Here is an 18,323-nt window from a genome sequence, read left to right as displayed (position 1 = left end):
ATGCAGTTCTTTCTTTTTTTTCTATTCGGACCACCACTATCGTTTTGTACCAGTATTTTGATTATCTTTTATTTTTTCCTGTTGTTTTTTTTTTCTTGGTCCACGATTCAAATGACGTGCATTTGTGTGTGTGTGTGTGTGTTCGATTTGGTTTTGGTTGGTTCAGATATTTTTCTCATTTTTTCCCATTTATTTATATAAATTGAGTCAACGTATTACCATTCATTCATATATATAAATGTTTGTTTCCTATTTCTGGTTCTGGCGTCAGCTTGTATCAATTGCCTGTTTTTTTTCTGATGGGGATATGAGACGAGCACCGTTCATTGCCAAACGATAACGTAATAGGCAAAAAAAAATTATTTGGTGAATTTCAAGCCGCTCTTACACATGAAAGCATTTGGAAAAAAAATGTTCTGATCATCAAAGGTCAACATAAAAGCAATATTGGAAAAAAATACAAAGATAATCACATCATCATAAGAATAATCATTTGAAAATAAATTAGGTGTCATTGGAAATTGATTCAATAATTGAGTATATAAGTTGCGTTTGTGTTCAGAGATTTCTAATAATATTGAACAAAGATCATCATAATAAAAAGATAGATAGATTCTGGTATTGACTATTCTTTGATTTTTTTTTTTCGTTGTTGATTTAGTAGATCGGGTATGTCAAAGACACACACACACACCAGATGGATTCAATAGGATTTTAATTGGCCATTCTAACGGCATTACAAGAAAGATGTCAAAGACATGTTTTCATATTTCTCACTCTCTTTTTTTTGCTAGCCACTCTGGTGTGTATGCAATAAAATATATGTTTTTTTTTTCTGGTTCCCATATCAAAGTTCAGGGAGAAATTTTTTTTTTTCGTTAGGGATTCAACCACAATGAAGAAAATCCATACATCCTGTTTGTATCATTTTTCTGGTTTTTGTTTCGTTGATCATTTTTTTTCTGAATACCACATTCATGTATCTATGATTCTGGTTTCAATTCTCTCTCTCTCTCTTTCTCTCTCTTTGAGGATTTATCGATGTAAACGATTCTTTTGCTGCCAACGTAGAACATAAATCTTTTCTCCATAATTTGCTTTAGACGCGTGGTTATCTCCATACATATTTCAATCACAAATCACAAAATTTAATAAATAGTCAAAGAAAATCTGAATAAAAATGTTTCACATTTTTTTTTCTTATGATTATGATGATGAAGGCGCCTCAATATATATAATATATAGAGCTGCGCTTTACCATTTGCGCCGTATGTGGCTAGAACAAAAAGAATCTCTGTATGTATGTGTAATATATTTTATGTGATTGTTCCAAGAGGTAATTTTTTTTTTTTTTGATTATTTTTTTCTGTTGTTCATTTTATCATATTTTACATAAAAAAATATAAAATCAACATTTAAATTTGTGTTGACTATGTACGTCAAGGCTGTCATCATAAAGCAGCAATCATGACGATGATGATGATGATGGTTTCCAGGCGTCAATTCGTATTAATAATAATAATGCTAGAATATCAGAGCCTGATATAGAACTTGGATCGTAAACATGTACATAGAGAAAAAGAATGAGAGAGAGAGAGAGAAAAAAAAAATTACATGATTGGTGTTAGTACGTCGAGCATTTTTTTTTTCTTTTTGGTATATATTATTTCTCATTTTTTTTTTTTTTTTTTTGGTTTGATTTGACATTGTCTGCTTTTATGTTATTATTGTTATTTTGATTTCATCCACCAAATGCAAGGTAATTAATGTCAAGCTAAATTTTGTACATTTTTTTTTGTTGATTGAATTGAAGATTAGAAATTTCACACGAACATAATGCACGTGTGCGTGTGTGTGTGTGTATGTGTTCAATCATGTTACACCTACGCACGTATAACTTAATGGTTAGTTTATTTTTTTTTTTATCAACATATTATGTGTATATAACCGCTACACAATCACCTTGGTGACAAATTCCTAAAATGAAATTCAATCAATCAATATATTCTATTCAATCATTTCCAATCACGGAATTAGATTTTTTTGTTGTTGTTGTTTTTTCCGTATTTCGGTTCTTCTATCAATGGAATTCCGGAAATGAAACAGAATAAAACCGTCCAAAAAAAAGATTGATCACCAATTGCATAAAAACAAATGAAAATTATGGTATATTAGTTGTTTACAGAAAAAACAAAACAAAAAAATTAACTTAGATATTTTAATATTGATGAATGTATATATTGAGTTTAATGATTTTATCATCTGTTATTGCTAATACTTTCATATATATATGTATTGGATGATGCTTAAACCAAATATATATGTTGTATGTATAAGTGATATGTGGTACAAGAGTAGTTAGTTACCAACTTTTACAATCAAAAAAAAAAGTCAACATCATTCATAATGCAACTCTAATGGATGTAACAGGAGGATTGAATGGATCCATGATGATGATGATGGCCTTAAACAGAAATAATCAAAGGCAAAAGAATTGCAATTTTTAATGGATACAACATATGTGTGTTTGCTTATTCAATATGGATATATACTCTGTGTGTGTGTGTGTGTGTGTGTGTGTGTGTGTCAAAACTGCTGGGATGCCCATTTTTTGTTTCATTCATCTATCTATCCATCCATCCAATCTAATTCACAATATCAACATGGACAAAGATATTTGAGCTTAACGAAAAAAAAAACTTTTTTTTTAAAGAAGGCCACACACAGGCTGTTAGCAAGAATAATATGATGATGATGATGATGATATAACATGTTCAATCCATTATTTACAGATAATTTAACAATGACACAATAATAAAAACGTTTTTTTTTGGCGTTACTGACATTTTTTTTTCTGTCGATATGATATTGCTGTGTTTGCCCCCATGATGGAAGATATGTGTATTTTTTTCCATCGATAGAATTGAATAAAAATTGTATGTTTGTGTGTATGTTGTCATCATACATCACATCATACAAGTGATGTTTTTTTTTTTTGCTTTCGTCGTGTATACTATACATGTTAGCAGAGAGTATCGTCGTCATACGAACCATGAAACCCAAATCGAATTGCTACACGCCTCGATACACACCAACACGTGTGCCTTGCTCTCTCTCTCTCTCTCTCTCTTTCTCTCTCATCCAAATTATTATTATCCGGTTGTATTACGGAACCATATTATGATTCCAGTGGTAAAGGTTTTTTTTTTTGCTTTTTCAATGATCAAAATTGAATCTTTCAATTTCTTATTTTTTTTCAGTCCATCAGATTTGAATTATAAAATATCAGCAGACAGAATGCAAAAAGTTTTCCAAGTTCAGGCTATTTTTGATTGATTCTATCGTATACATTCATGACATTGTCTTGTGATGCGTGTTTTTGAGAGAAAAAAAATTGTAGTAGCCAAAAACATAGAATGGTGAATAAAATAATTTATCATTTTTCTTCATTCGTGTAGCAGCCAAAGAAAAAAAGTTTCCAAAATACAGAATTTGAGTTTGTCAATATTAAATATCGATCCAAACATAATAAGAATATAGAATGTTTGCTTGTTTACTATTGTACAATTATTATTATTATATTTACCCATAGTAACGGGTTAATTCCAATATAATAAACCCGATGCCGGGAAGAACAACAGATTTTTATTTTTTCTTGATGATTTATTGCCTGAAAAAAAGAGATGTGTCCGAACAAAGGTCAAAGTACGTATACGAGGTCATTCAAGCTTAGTTTACGATAATTAATTATTAAGGATTAATTAATTAGCATAAATCATTTTTTTTCATGCAAAAAATAATTGTCGATAATTTATCTTGATTATTTTGATATTATTTATTAGACAATCCGTTCTAATGAATGATTCTTGTTCTTTTTTGACAAAGAGAATAGATACATTTTTTTTTGTTTTAATTTAGCATAGTGCTTCATCAGAATGCTTTCGGGTTATCGAAATTTGATCGACCACCTACAACGAATCAAATCGATAAAATTCATCGACATTGACAATGTCACACGTGTCCAATGTGTCATGTTCGATGAATTTGAACCAAAAACTTTCTATTAAACATTTTCAGTGATTCTGATATGAATTGTCGTTCAAAAATAGAAAAGTATGGCAACTAATTTTAGCTATGCATGTGTGTGCAGGTGTCGATTCTTACGATTCCAGTGATATTGACGCGTGTCACTGTTACATGAAAAATGAATTAATTTTTATTTTTGCTGTGGTTTTTTTTGGAAAGCATTTTTGTACTTTTCAGTAAGGTCAAAATTCTTAGAAAAAATATCTACAGTATTCGTCAACAGATGTCGCAATCGTGCATGATTAAAATTTTTTTTCATTCAAATTTTTTTTTTGGACAATTTTTAAAATTTTTTCACTATTATAATTTCAGGTAACAGATCGTTCTGGAACATTTTCTGCATGGGTAGAATTACAAGATCCACAAGTTTACAATTGGATTGCTGCAATTCGACATTTGAATCAAAATCTAACAGAAGCTGAACAAAAACTTATTAATAATGGCACTAATAATGGCAATATTCAATCAAATCAAAAACGATCAACCGTTTTTGTCAATACATCGGGCAGCAACGATAATAGTGATTCTTATCATCAACAAGATTCTGATGAACAAAAAAATAAATCCCGAGATGCTAACGCCATCTTGTTGCTGTTTTGTGGCCAAGTAAGTTGAATTTGTTATTTTGAAATTTTTTATTTTTTTCCGTTCACTTTCTCTATTTCTAACTGTGTTTGCGAGAGAGAGAATGAGGATACATTATTATAAAATTTTCCTTTCAATGAATGATGATTCAAATATGTTTTTTTTTCAAAATTAATAGCCCAGAGCATATTCATTTTTGTTGCGATCTAATTTGAATCTCATTTTTTTTTGACTAAATTGACCAAAACAAAACAAAAAAAAAGTTGTCTTCCAAATTTTTGTTTTATCCATTCGATCGATTATAATTTTCAATCAAAAAAAGATTTTGATTTATGACAAAATTACAATAAATAACAAGTATGAAGAAAAAGAAAATAGAATTAGATATCATGTGTTGTATATATAACAATTTTAATATACTTACAAATTAGAGTAGGAGAATCGTGTGTGTGTGTGTGTATGCGTGTTTGTGCACAAATTTGGTCAGAAAAGAAAAAGATGTTCATTCTATTGAATATTGATTGATTTTTTTTTCGAAGTTGAATAAATTGGCTTAAACAATTTAATTTTCTTGGCAAAAAACATCCAGTTATCCAAATCTTGTAATCAAAAAAAAAAATTGTGGTCATCGTCTCTCTCTCTCTCTCTCTCTTTATCTATCTCATTATTGGCAGTTAATATAATTGGATCACTTTCTTCTTTCCTTTCTTTCATTCATGGTTGATATCTTTTTATTTGTAGATATTCAAAAAAAAAAATCTAAAGTTTCAAATTTCAGAAACTTTTCGCAAACATTTTTTGTATTCAATTTGATGAGAAAAAAAATTGTCAATTTTTTTTTGTAGCCACGCAAATTTTTTTTTTTAATTAGCATATGATTTGATTGATCTTCATATCTTCATTGTTTTTGGATCATTTTTTTTGTCCATTGATGAACGTATCAACCATTTATGGTCAATGACGATGATAATAATAATAATAATAATATCATTATTACCACAATATGAGATATGATGTTTTTTGAAACATAAAAGTTCATTGCTGTTTTCATATATGAATATTTCGTCGTTTTCTACCTGCGAAAGTTTTTTTTTGAATCCTTCGTTATATGAATAAATGAACGGATGTTTTTCTCGTTTATTTTTTTTTTGTTGTTTTTATCTGTTTCTGTTCTTTTAATCCACAGATTCTCATCCTATGATAAATGGAAAACCATGTCATAACATGGTATCAGCATCGGTTTTATCTTTATATTTTTTTTTATTTTCTAAAACTCTCATCAACTTTAATTGAAAGGAACAATTATTTCCCGATTGAATTTGAATTCTAATCGTCAATGATGATAATGATGATGATGATGATGAAAAACAACAACAACAACAACAAAAAATTGTCTTATGTCTACAACATGGGTCATCATCATTGGAGAATTATCCATTATCATTTTATTTGATCCTATTCCATTTTAGTTTAAATTTTCCATTCATCGATAATGATAATGATGATGATGATGATAAGTAATTGAAAGACTGGATTATAAACTGATATCACATCTTAAACTAGTAGTTTTTCCAATATTTTTTTATTTTTATTTTTCTTGCTAGTGTTGGTCAGTTGCTTTGTTTATTTATTTATCTAGTCTAGACCTTTTTTCTTTCAATATAAACCGATTTCAATATCCATTCAATAATAATTCATTCCGTAATGATTAAGATAAAAATGATTTCAGTTACTTCATTATGGTTTTTTTTTGGCGGAAAAAAAATCAGTACAGTAGATGTGATCAAAAATTTACCATGATCTTCATCACAACTGATGAGTGGATGATATAGAATTTTATTTGTTCTAGTATACTATTGGCATTATTATTATTATTATTATTAGCATTGTATCAAGCATCCGATACAAAACTTTCTTTAAATCAAATTATGCCTCTCATTCTCTCGCTCTCTCTCATAGATTGATTGTTATTATTATTATTAAGTTTTTCTCTTACCCAAGATTGATGTGAATTCATCATCATTCTTTAAAGTTATCATTTTGGTTTGATGGTTTTTTCTTTTATTGGATATCATTGATATACATTCATACACATTGCAAGTTGCAACATCAATTACCATCAGTCCATTTTTTTTTCATGATCCATCAACATTGATCATATCATTCGGAAAAAAATGGATGGATCCAACAACGATACAATTGTCTATCATTATATATGTGTGCAAAAAAAAATCCATATTACTATCATCATCATCATCATCATCAATATAATATTGATAAACCAACACTTGTGGATTATCATTATAATAGTATATAGATCCATTATTGATCCAGTTTATACATGTGGCCTGTCCATCTTTATCAATGTCTTTGATAATTTTTTTTTGTTGCTGTCATTTTTTCCCTTTTCCAACCGATTCAAATATTTGAATTGAATTCAATTCACACGATAAGTGAGGTGTTTCTCGTCAATCGTCATCATCATCATCATCATCGTCCAAAAGTCAATCTGAAGAAAAAATCGCGTGTTTGTTGTTGTTGTTGTTGTTGCTGCTGTCGATTTCGATGTTGTTGTTGTTGTTGTTGTTTTTTCGGTTTTGCTCTAGTTTTTTGGGCGTTGGCATCATACATTTTCTAGATTTCTTCACTTGTGTTGTTTTTATCATCATCATAATCAGCATCATCATCATCATAATCATCATCATAGAGATATAAGATGGTCATTTTTGTATTAGCTCGGGCGTCTTCCCTCTCATCATCAACATCGATTTTTCTCTTTAAATTCAATCTTTTCTCTTCATCAATATAATTTAATGTATTGTAGTTTCAGTATTTTTTTTTTTTTTGTTACTTGAACGATGACTGTAATAATCATAATCATAATGATAATAATATTGACGACTACTACTACTACTACTATTACTGAAGTAATCGAACTAATCAGGATCGAAAATCGAAGATGATTATTGGTATTATTATTATTATTATAATCATTCTATTTAGAATTGTCGATGATGTTTTGAAAAAAAGGATCATCGATTGAAAAATGGATAGATTTCATAAATAGATTGATGGATTTTTGTATTTTTTTTTTTCATTTTATTGAATTTATCGGGGAAAACAAATTTTTTTATTTTGTTTATCCGTTACTTTGATTGATCTATTTAAATTATTATTTTAAATTTTCATTTTAATTTGTTATTTTATAATGATTATATGAACTGTATTCGAGGTCTCATCATTCCTTTTTTTTTGACTACTGACAATCGAAAACAACAACAACAACAACAACAAAATGATGATGAAAGTTTTTTTTTCTGGGTGGAGAACTGGATGATCCATGTTTGATGACGATGATAATAATGACGATGATGACCGCTTGTTCGATATATGTGTGTGTAGACATAACAAGGGCGGATTAATACACACACACACACACATGTGAATATCGTTGTATTATCATACATTCATCAAATACTTATTCATTATTAATGTTATTGTTTATAAACAATGTTGATGATGATCCATTCTTGTTTTTGTTTCATTGAAGAAAAAAAAATTCATCCGTTTTTTCCGATTGATCCAAAACACAACAACAACAACAACAACTTTGATGATAATCATTATAATGGCCGGTTATTATTTTGCAAATTTATTTACACTTACCAAATGATGGATAAAATAGAGAAGAGCCAGCATGTGTGTGTGAGTGTGTTGTTTGAAAATGAAGGAAGCATCCAAAGATGATCAATGATTTAATGAATGATGAGTTGAGATTAAGATTTGTATTTTTGTTGATCAATTTTTTTTTATTCAGATGCATTATCTTATTTCATTTGTTTTAAACAATAAACTGTTCTGTTTTTTTTTAAACTACAACATGATGTTTTTAATCATAATTATTGATGATCAATATGGTGGGTGTTGGATCGACAATGATTATGTGCTAATGATCATGAGAATATTCGGTGAATGAAAAAAAAAATACTGATTCATTTTTTGGCATGAAATTATGAACAAAAAAAGAAAAAACTGTGTGTGGCCATTTTTTTTTTTTTTTTTGCTTGCTTGTGGCTCATCATCACTACATTAAATAATAACAAGGGCAATGAGATTAAATGATTTCATCTTTTTCTGGATTGTTTGATAAAATAGCAATGATGATGATGATGATGATAGAAATGGCCATAGTTTTCATCGTCACGATTTATTTGGATCATGATGATGATGATGATGATGATGAGTTTAATCATTACTTGCTTTTATTTTTTTTTATTTTTTTTTCACAAATAGTTGTACATACATAAACTTATTTTATAATAATGTTTGCATGGAGATTGATTGTTCTTGTCGTTTTTTGTTGTTGTTGTTGTTGTTGTTGTTTTGGACTACTGAAAATGGTATCCAGAAGATGAACAAAAAAAAATGGCCAAAGCAGTTTAATCATAATCATCATCATAGTTATCATCACATAGTGAATGGACAGGAAAAAAAATTGTTATTAGCTACCTGAAATCAACGTAAAAGTTTTCATATGTGTGTGGCAAAATGAACAACAAACAATAGAATTCAATGGATTCAATGTTTTTTTTTTGGTTATTTTGGACCATAGTTGGAAAAAGACATCAAAACAAATTCATTATGTATTTTTTTTCGTCTTTATTTGATAGATTGACCAATTTTTCCATTAGAGTAATTTGTAAAAACAAAATTTTAAGCCCAATTTTGACAAATCTTTCAATTTACTTATTTGCATATTTTTATTCTAATGTTCATCATCATCATTATTAATAAGATGTGCAATGTACATCATCGTTTTCTTTTTTTTCTTTTGTTGTTGATTTATTGAATTGAATTAAGATTCACAACTGTTTTATTTTTTTCCAGAAAAATGAATATAGACAATTCGTTATTTGAATGAAAAAAATAATGAATAAGATGAACACAAATAGGTGTGTTTTTAATATTTATCAATTTTTCTGTTTCTATTGTTTCCTATTTTTTTTGTGGTTGGTTCATCCTTTTTCTATAGCCGGAAATTTTATACTATAGTCGAATTGTATGTTTTTTTTATTTAGTTTACGTATGATCATCATACTTGATTATGATTATGGATGTTAATGATCATATATTATAAACTGTTATTGTTTGTTTGCAATCCATTTTTATATTTTTTTACTGTTCATCCACCTCTGATTAATTCAATCGTTGGATTGTATTTGTTTTCACACCATTTTATTTGTTTTATAACAAGAAATCTATTTGATTGTCAATTCAATGCATTTCGCAAAAAAAATTTCCAATTCAACAGGCTAAAATTTTTTTTCCTTCAAATGTTAAACATTTTGGACAATAAATATGTAAAATACAAATTTTTTTTTTATGTAATCTGATCTGATGATCATAAATTTTTTTTTTGTTCTCTCCACTACTTTTTAATGATCTACATAGACAAAATAGAGAGAAGTAGTAAAAAAAAAAAAATTTAAATTTCATATTTTAATCCATGTATATCAGAGTTATTCAGCCATTATTATTAATCATCAATAATCATCTTCGATTGGTCAATATTTAATCATTTGCTCTACATTTGATCACCTCAATCGAATCGATTCGTGTTCGTCTCATTTCATCATCATCATCATCATCATCATTATTAGTGTTGCCAATCTTTATTCATTCAAATTAGAGAGTATAGTGTATATTTGTGAGTTAGTTGATTCAATTTTTTTTCCATTGAAAGTCATTGGATTTTCATTTTATTATTTTTTTTTTTTGTCGTCTATCAATCGGCAGTAGCCACATTAAATTATCAATGCATTATTTTATTTTTCCGATAAATTTAATCATCTGATTGAATGAATACACACACACACATATCCTGTTAGGTTGTAATCGATCCTCGAATGTTGGTTGGTTGTCGTGGTGGTGGTGGTGGCGCGTTAAAAGATGAACGCCAATAATGAATGATTATTACGGGGTTCGATTAAATAAACTTAAATAAATTTTCTTTTTTACATTTTCGACTATGGACCAGTCAAAAACATTCATCTATTTATCTATCTATCTAGATATCTATATGTTGTTGTGTGTGTTGAAAAATTCGATTGATCATCGTTTTCATCTTTATCGTCGGTCATCATCATCATCATCATCATAATCGGTGGATGTATCAATCTTGATTTTTTTTGTCTATAGTAGCCGGGATCCGTTAAGGATATTCATCAATTTATTCATCATTTTCAATTCATTCCAATTGAATCGATTGGATGGCACATAATAAGCATGTTCGTGTGTATATAACAGTATCTCTTGATAATCCACATGATGATGATGATAATACCAGGTGGTGGTGATGATGGCTATGTTGGCGAGGATTGTAAGATTCAAGAGATGAGTTTTAATCTCTTTTTTTTGCTTTCATTCATCAAGATGTATTAATGTTGACGGCGACGACGTACCAACTGATGATAATCACATAGACACAACTTTTTCTTCTTTTTTTTTGTTTGTCCGACTGACTAACTGACTGAATGATTTGGAAATACGAATCAGAAAAATGCCTAGTTTGATCTACTTTTCATCATCATCATCACTATCACCATCAAATTTATTCCATAATGATGAACCAAATGATGTGTAAGAAAACATCTAATGATGACCAATGATACTCTTCCTTTGATTTGATCCTGATCAGATCTTCCGATTTTTCGTTCCGTTTTTCAAACTGTCTGTTTTTGATGTATGTAGCTTCTATCTGAATTTCGAATGGATTTCATTTTGTAATTCGTCTATCAATATTTTCACATAGATTTATTTGTATATCATCATTTGTTCTACAGAGAGTAAAAAAAAAACATTAAATCAAATCAGATTAAAAATCCGTTGAAAAATATGAAAGTCAATGTTGTATCAACTACTACATGTATATTTTGCATGTTGGTGATAATAGTGATGATAACGGGGGGAGAAAGGAAGAAAGGACAAAATGATTTTTTCAATCGTTGATCAATTTATTTATTTTTTTTGTATAATTTTATCGAAAATTATTTGTTGTTGTGGTTTTTGTCGGTTATGTCTTTTTTTTCACTAAATTATCAAAGAAACAAAAAATCAAAGTGAAAGTAGATTGATCAATTTTTTTTTGTTGTGAATGGATTAATCATAAACATATCATCATCATTTATCAATTATTTATTTTTTTTTTGGCCAATGTTATTTACAACAAAGAAGAGGCGTATATTGTAATGAAGAAAATAAAATTTTTCTTTGATAAATGTGCATTATCACCATCATCATCATTATATACGAAATGGAGAAATAATAATAATAATGAAACCTTTTTTTAATCAAACGAATTGAATACAACATAATATACCGACCAAATGTGGTTGTGTTGTTGTTTATGCCTTGAAGGGTTTAATTTTTTTTTTGTTTTGTTTTGTTTTGTTTCGATTCTCGATTTCATTGATGATGACGAGGATGATGATGATCAGGAAGGGAGGAACAACAACAAAACAGGCCTAACCTTATCATCATTATCTTTTTTTTAATATTGATGTTTGCGAATTTTGTTGTATTCCGCAACATATTGATGAACCCTTGGGATATTTTTTTTTTCTATCATCCTTCATTAGAAAAAAAATTATTTTATTTTATTTTTTGCTTTCTTTTTTCTTGGAACTATCTCTCTCCCTTTTTCATTATATATCATACGATGATATAGACAAAAACATAACAGAAAATAACAAGCTTTACAATGTTCCAGAAACCATCATACAATTGTTATCATGAATTATCATCAATATGAAGATTATTCTATATTTGACGATGATTACCTAGATTTTAGTGATAATGGTAATAAAAAAATAAAAATAAAATTTTCCAATCACCCAAAAGTCGTCAATTGTTTAGTCGAGAGAAAATTCATCATGATTTCTGGATGATAGTCCTGCGGTTTAGTTGATTATGGCCATTGTTGTATTGATGGTGGTAACCAATTTGGTTGGTGTATCTTGCTCTCTTTCTGATCAATTGTTTAAAAGTGATGAATCCATTCACTGATCAAATCATGATTTCAAACATCATCATAATCATTTATTCGATACTATCGGATAAATGAATTGATTCATTTGAATTTTTGTCTATTAGGTTTCAACGGTTCGGTTGAAGATGGATTGTTTTCTTATCCAATTAATTTTTTTTTGTTATTTATTATTTGAATCGATTCAAATTTAATTCAATTCGATTTGATACAATAACACAATTATTTTTTGTTTAATATTGATCCGTGATTGATCGATAAATTAATTGTGTTTTTTTTCCAAATAAATAAAAAAAATTATCTTTTATTCGATGAGATCGAAAGTATTTATTTGCAAAATGTGGTTCATCTAAATCAACATTTTGATTTACTGCACGAAATCATCCATTGATCAGTTGTTTTTCATTACGAATTATTTTTTGTTGCATCTTTGTTTTGACTTAGGATCTCCACAAATCATTGATGCATGCTATACTATGCTGCTTGGGGGTGTTTTGACTTTTAATAATAATAATAATGATGATTATGATGAGCTAAACCTAATATGATGGTTCTGTTATGTTTGTGATGATGATTGTAGATTGATGCTGATGATGATGATGATTGGTTAGTTATTATTATCAACATCATTATCATTATCATCATCCAAATGATGATTGTTTTTATTTGCGTTCTGGCAACAAAATAAAAACGCCAATATCCCCTTTCATCATATATTAGAAGTCTATATATTTTTCTTCCAAATGTTGGTTACGGTTCATTGATGATACATGATGATGATGATGATAATAATAATAATGATGAGCCGTTTTTTTTCTTCTTCTTCTTCTTCTACTTGTGTAGCTTCCTCAAATGCAAAAAAAAAAAATTCATTTCCGAAGCTGATTTGAAATGAATGATGATGGATAGAGGAAGAAGAAGAAAAAAAACGTTTAATTGAAGCCCTCTAGGGTATATATGGATGACTGCATAATTGTCTGTTGTCGATAATAATCGAATGTCACCTATTTTTTTTTTCATTCACATTTTCATTTTCACATATCATTGTTGAAACCGTTAATTTCCTTCATATGCATTTTTTTTTGTTTTTGTTTTATTGATCGCATCATTTTTTTTTCTTTTCTTTCATATTAGATCTATTTGGAAATTACACGCGATCTGACACGTGGCCAAGAGTTAATATTATATTCAAATCAAGTTCTTCTCATACATGAACATGATGTATGCTATCAGGATGGTCATCGACAAACCGGATATCGTTATGGTAACGGTAAGTGTTTTATTCGAATTTTTTTTAAACATTATTCTATATTAATCAATAGAAAAAAATAGAATGAAATTCACTCTTTGAATTTGAAGATTCATTACAGAATTTATCCATTCATTTATTTTTCATTTAGATAAAGGTCAACAGGAAAAGCATTCATTCATTTGATTTCATTTTAATATTTTTTTTCTCCTTAGTCATCTTAGTTGATTATCAATAGTGATGATAATGAATATATTTTTCATCGACAATAGTAACAATTGTCTCCATATTTATGTAGGTTGACAATAATTAATTAACAGAAATAGCAGCTGCTTCATATTGAAATTCGTGATGGCATCTGTCATCTTGAATTGAACGGATGATCATCATCATCATCATCCGTTGTTGCTCTAGTCTGTCGATCATTTTTAAAATACACACACACACACACACATTTAATGGTGAGCTACCGTACCATTTTATCTCTCTTCATTTCGTAGATATTTTTTTACATGTGGAAAAAGCTGTAACGGTTTTCATAAATACACACACACACAGACACTAGACCTAGCGTGCGACACGCGACCACCTGTGTACTATTACCTTGAATTCCTGCCTTTTTTCTGCCTGTCCGGTTTTGGTCCATTGGCTTTGGTCATCTTTCATCATTACTTTTGTGGTTGGTGTTGTTTTTTTTTGTGGGGATGGCTTCTGATTCAATTTCATGATTGAACGATATATTTTTTGAAAAAGAATTGTTTTGTTTAACATGTCATTTTTAAGGACTTCACAGTAATTTTGTGTTCATTTTGTTTTTTGTGGTTATTGCCATAGGTCTCATCATTGGCCAAACGACCACCAACAAATCATCATCATCATCATCATCGACAATATCATCGGTGGTGGCAAATTTGAATTCAAATTCCAAACATCAACAACTACCTCATCATCATCATCATCATCAACAACAACAACAACAACATCAACATTCTAATCATTCAACATTATCGGATCATTCTATTGATTCTTTATGTTCAAATCAAAATAATATTGTTGATCAACAATTTCGATCATCATCTAGTAGAAAAAATCGTAAACGTCGATCTTCGTTACAGACAGCAACTAAATCCATTAGGTAGGTTTGACATTTTTTTTTTAGTTTTATTTTCAACTCTCAACTCCAGAAAAAAAGGGTTTACTTCCTTTTTTTTCGTAATGTGATTGAACCAAAGTAAATTATAATAATAATAATGAGTGAAGAAATCTTTTTTTTTGTACAAATATATAATAATTAATGTTCACAACAACAACAACAACAACAAAAAATGTCTTTCCCTCATGGTTTTTTTTGGGTAATTTTAAAAAAGTGAAAGTTTAATCAGTTCATTCGTTTCAGGATATATCATTTTCGTTTCGGTTCATGATAATAAATGGTTGTAATCATTTTTTTTTCTTGGAAGATTCTAAATTGTTCCAAGTTGCAAAAAAAATGAAGAAAAATCAACCAATTTTTTTTGTCATTGCAATCATCATTCTAATCATTTCTTTTATCATATACTAAAGTTGTCAAGTATCCAGCATATGTGTGTGTGTGTGTGTGAAAATCATCCAAACGAAACTGAATGAATGTGTAAATTTTGTTGTTGTTGTTATTATTATTTGTTACAAATTTCTTCTGAGTTATGTTTTCTTGACTTTTTGGTTACAGCAACAACAACAACAACAATGTCGTAACACTGTATTTTTTATGTATGTCACATAGAGCAAAAAAAAACAAAAATTCGTCCTTTAAAATGTGTTTGGTTTTTTCTATGTTCGCGCGCGCGAGCAATCGGAACCAGGTAATAAAATAAATGAATTGAAAAAAAAATGAATCCAATTAGTAAAATTTTTAGCGCGTAACAATAAAATGTAAAAACTATTATTTCTTGTTGTTGTCATTTCGATTTGTCACTGATGATATCACAATTTCTATGATGATGATGATGATGATAATGTTACGAAAAAAAAATAATGGTGAAAATTTAAGGATTGTGAGAAATTTTTTTTTTCTTCCAATTTTCGAAATTCAAATTCAGATTTTGATGGATCCAATGAAAATAAATCAATCAATGGTTTTTTTTATTGTGTGTCTTTGTGTTTTTTTTTTCGTGTACCATGATGTACATGTTACTATGAAAATTTTGAAAATTAATCCAACAATTGATTCCAATGTGATGATATTCAAGAGCAAAAATTTTTTTTTGTTTTGTTTTGTTTTTTTTTTTGCCATCTAAAGAATCAATCAAGGTCGTTACAATGCTCGATGTAATGAAAAATTATCCTAATTTTCGGGTGGAGAAAAATGACAATTTATTTTGTTGTATTCAACCTGTTGAATAGCATAACGAAAAGGAAAACCGATCCGATTTTTGTGGCTGTATTACTTTTTTTTAATAAATAAGCATCATCATCATCATCATGATATATATGTCATGCATTTATCAAACTTTAACCCTAATGAAAAAAATTAAATCCATTCTTTTGTCATTTTTCATCGGGCAAGATAATAATGTTTGTAAGCATTTAAAAATGATCACTGATCATTGAACAGAAAATAATTCAAGGTCTGATGATGATGTTGATGATTTTGGTAGTAATGAAAGAAATTAGTAAAAATAAAACAACCATATATCTGACAATCATCTTTTCATTTCTTGTCTGTCGCTCACACACACACACACACACACGCTCTCAATCTCAATCCATATATCCATCTCCAATCGATATCAATGGCCAACGCCTCCATTGCAACAAATGCTCATCGAATTCAAGAATTCTCATCTTTTTTTTTGTTTTGTTTTGTTTATATTTTGTAATAAAACAAAAGAAATATATAGATGATCCACACCTTTTTTCCACTGTTTGTCCTTCTGTATGTATTGTATTTGGAAAAAAAAATTTTGCAATTATTTTTGTATTGTTTAGTATTCCAAAATAGTAGTAGTCATTTAATATTTAGAAAAAATAATGATATTGATAATGATAATAATAACCGATGGTCAAAAACACTGATATGATTGATTTGTTCATTATCCATCATTCATTCATTAGCTTGTTTGATTTTTTTTTTTTTTTTTTTTTGGTTGCTACTATTGGAAAAAAAATTATATAGAATACTATGATGGTGATGATGATGATCCTTTCAATTTCAAAAAATTTTCACAAACAAACATGATATACACCTGTTAATATTGCTTTGGATCTTTGAAATTGGATCAATTGATTGCATCATCATCATCATCATTATTTATTGTCAGGTTTTTTTTGTTTGTTTGTTTGTTTGTTGTAAAAGAGAAATATTCACATTCATCACTATGTTTCCAAATAACCTTTAGCGAATCTGTCAAATCCGAATCCAAATAATAATCGAAATAAAAAAAAATCAAATATAATATTACTGTTTTTCTCTAAATCTTTTGTTTTCTCTGTTTTTTTTGTTTGATCCATTATATATTTACATCCTCTTCATCATCATCATTATCATCATGGTGAAAAAAAAGAAATAGATGGTAATTGATGATCTCTCCCATTTTGAATTTCATTTTCTTTCTCAATAAATGATATTTGGGATGATTTTTCATTATTTGTGATGTGATATTATTATATCCATTATGTATTCATTTATTTATATTGGAACAATTCGACAAACATGTATTTGGAGCAAACAAATTTTTTTTCTTCTTTTCTAATACTTTTTTACTTGATTGGTCCATGATATTTATGTAAAAAAATGTATGTGTAGGAGAATGGAATCAATCGATCGATCAATCGCAATTGCAATTAATCGCAAATCAATACATATTGGTATTATGGCCATCATTGAATTGATTGTCAATATTTCATCAATATATTTGTGATCATCTTGCTCGGTGGCAACGCCACACACACACACAAGTTCAAACATATTATTATTATTTGGAATTTTTTTTTCAGTTTGTCTATTTATTTTGATAATTCTTATGATGATAATGATCATGGCTGAATGATGAACTTGAACTAACTCTTCCTTTTTTTTATCTTCTCTTCGATCAAGAAAAGGGTGTGTATGTGTTGCTATCCTCACATTCGAAATATCATGTATTACGTTACTGGCTGTCTATTTCAATCAATATATATACAAAAAAAACAACAAATTACACAATATCGATTTGATTGGCTAAATTCATTATATTCAAGATTCATTTTTTTTTTATTATAAGCATAGTTTTTTTTCTGTTACAGAAACAACAAAATTACTGTTAAACTGTATCAATCAACACCTTTTTTTGTTGATCATTTCAACAGCAGGTATCAACAGGTCAAAAACATCAAAACCAA

The 18,323-nt window shown here is 28.5% G+C and overlaps 2 protein-coding genes across 4 annotated transcripts in view; both read left to right on the top strand.

Moving 5' to 3' along the window:
* The window catches only part of LOC124494542 (DNA-binding protein SMUBP-2-like), a 102,972-nt gene that overhangs the window by 1,701 nt on the left and 82,948 nt on the right, over nucleotides 1–18,323 (top strand). The window lies entirely within an intron of this gene.
* The window catches only part of LOC124494763 (uncharacterized), a 64,734-nt gene that overhangs the window by 14,312 nt on the left and 32,099 nt on the right, over nucleotides 1–18,323 (top strand). For all 3 annotated transcript variants that reach the window (XM_075728982.1, XM_075728984.1, XM_075728983.1), the window contains 3 exons: nucleotides 4,399–4,692; nucleotides 13,850–13,985; nucleotides 14,799–15,099. In XM_075728982.1, coding sequence (XP_075585097.1) covers nucleotides 4,399–4,692; nucleotides 13,850–13,985; nucleotides 14,799–15,099 — 731 coding nt within the window. The remainder of the gene's footprint in view (nucleotides 1–4,398; nucleotides 4,693–13,849; nucleotides 13,986–14,798; nucleotides 15,100–18,323) is intronic.

Source organism: Dermatophagoides farinae, chromosome 3 (assembly GCF_024713945.1).
Source record: "Dermatophagoides farinae isolate YC_2012a chromosome 3, ASM2471394v1, whole genome shotgun sequence".
In the NCBI taxonomy this organism is placed as follows: Eukaryota; Metazoa; Arthropoda; class Arachnida; order Sarcoptiformes; family Pyroglyphidae; genus Dermatophagoides; species Dermatophagoides farinae.
The sequence above is the reverse complement of the archived record's forward strand: the minus strand, read 5'-3'. Positions and strand labels throughout refer to the sequence as shown.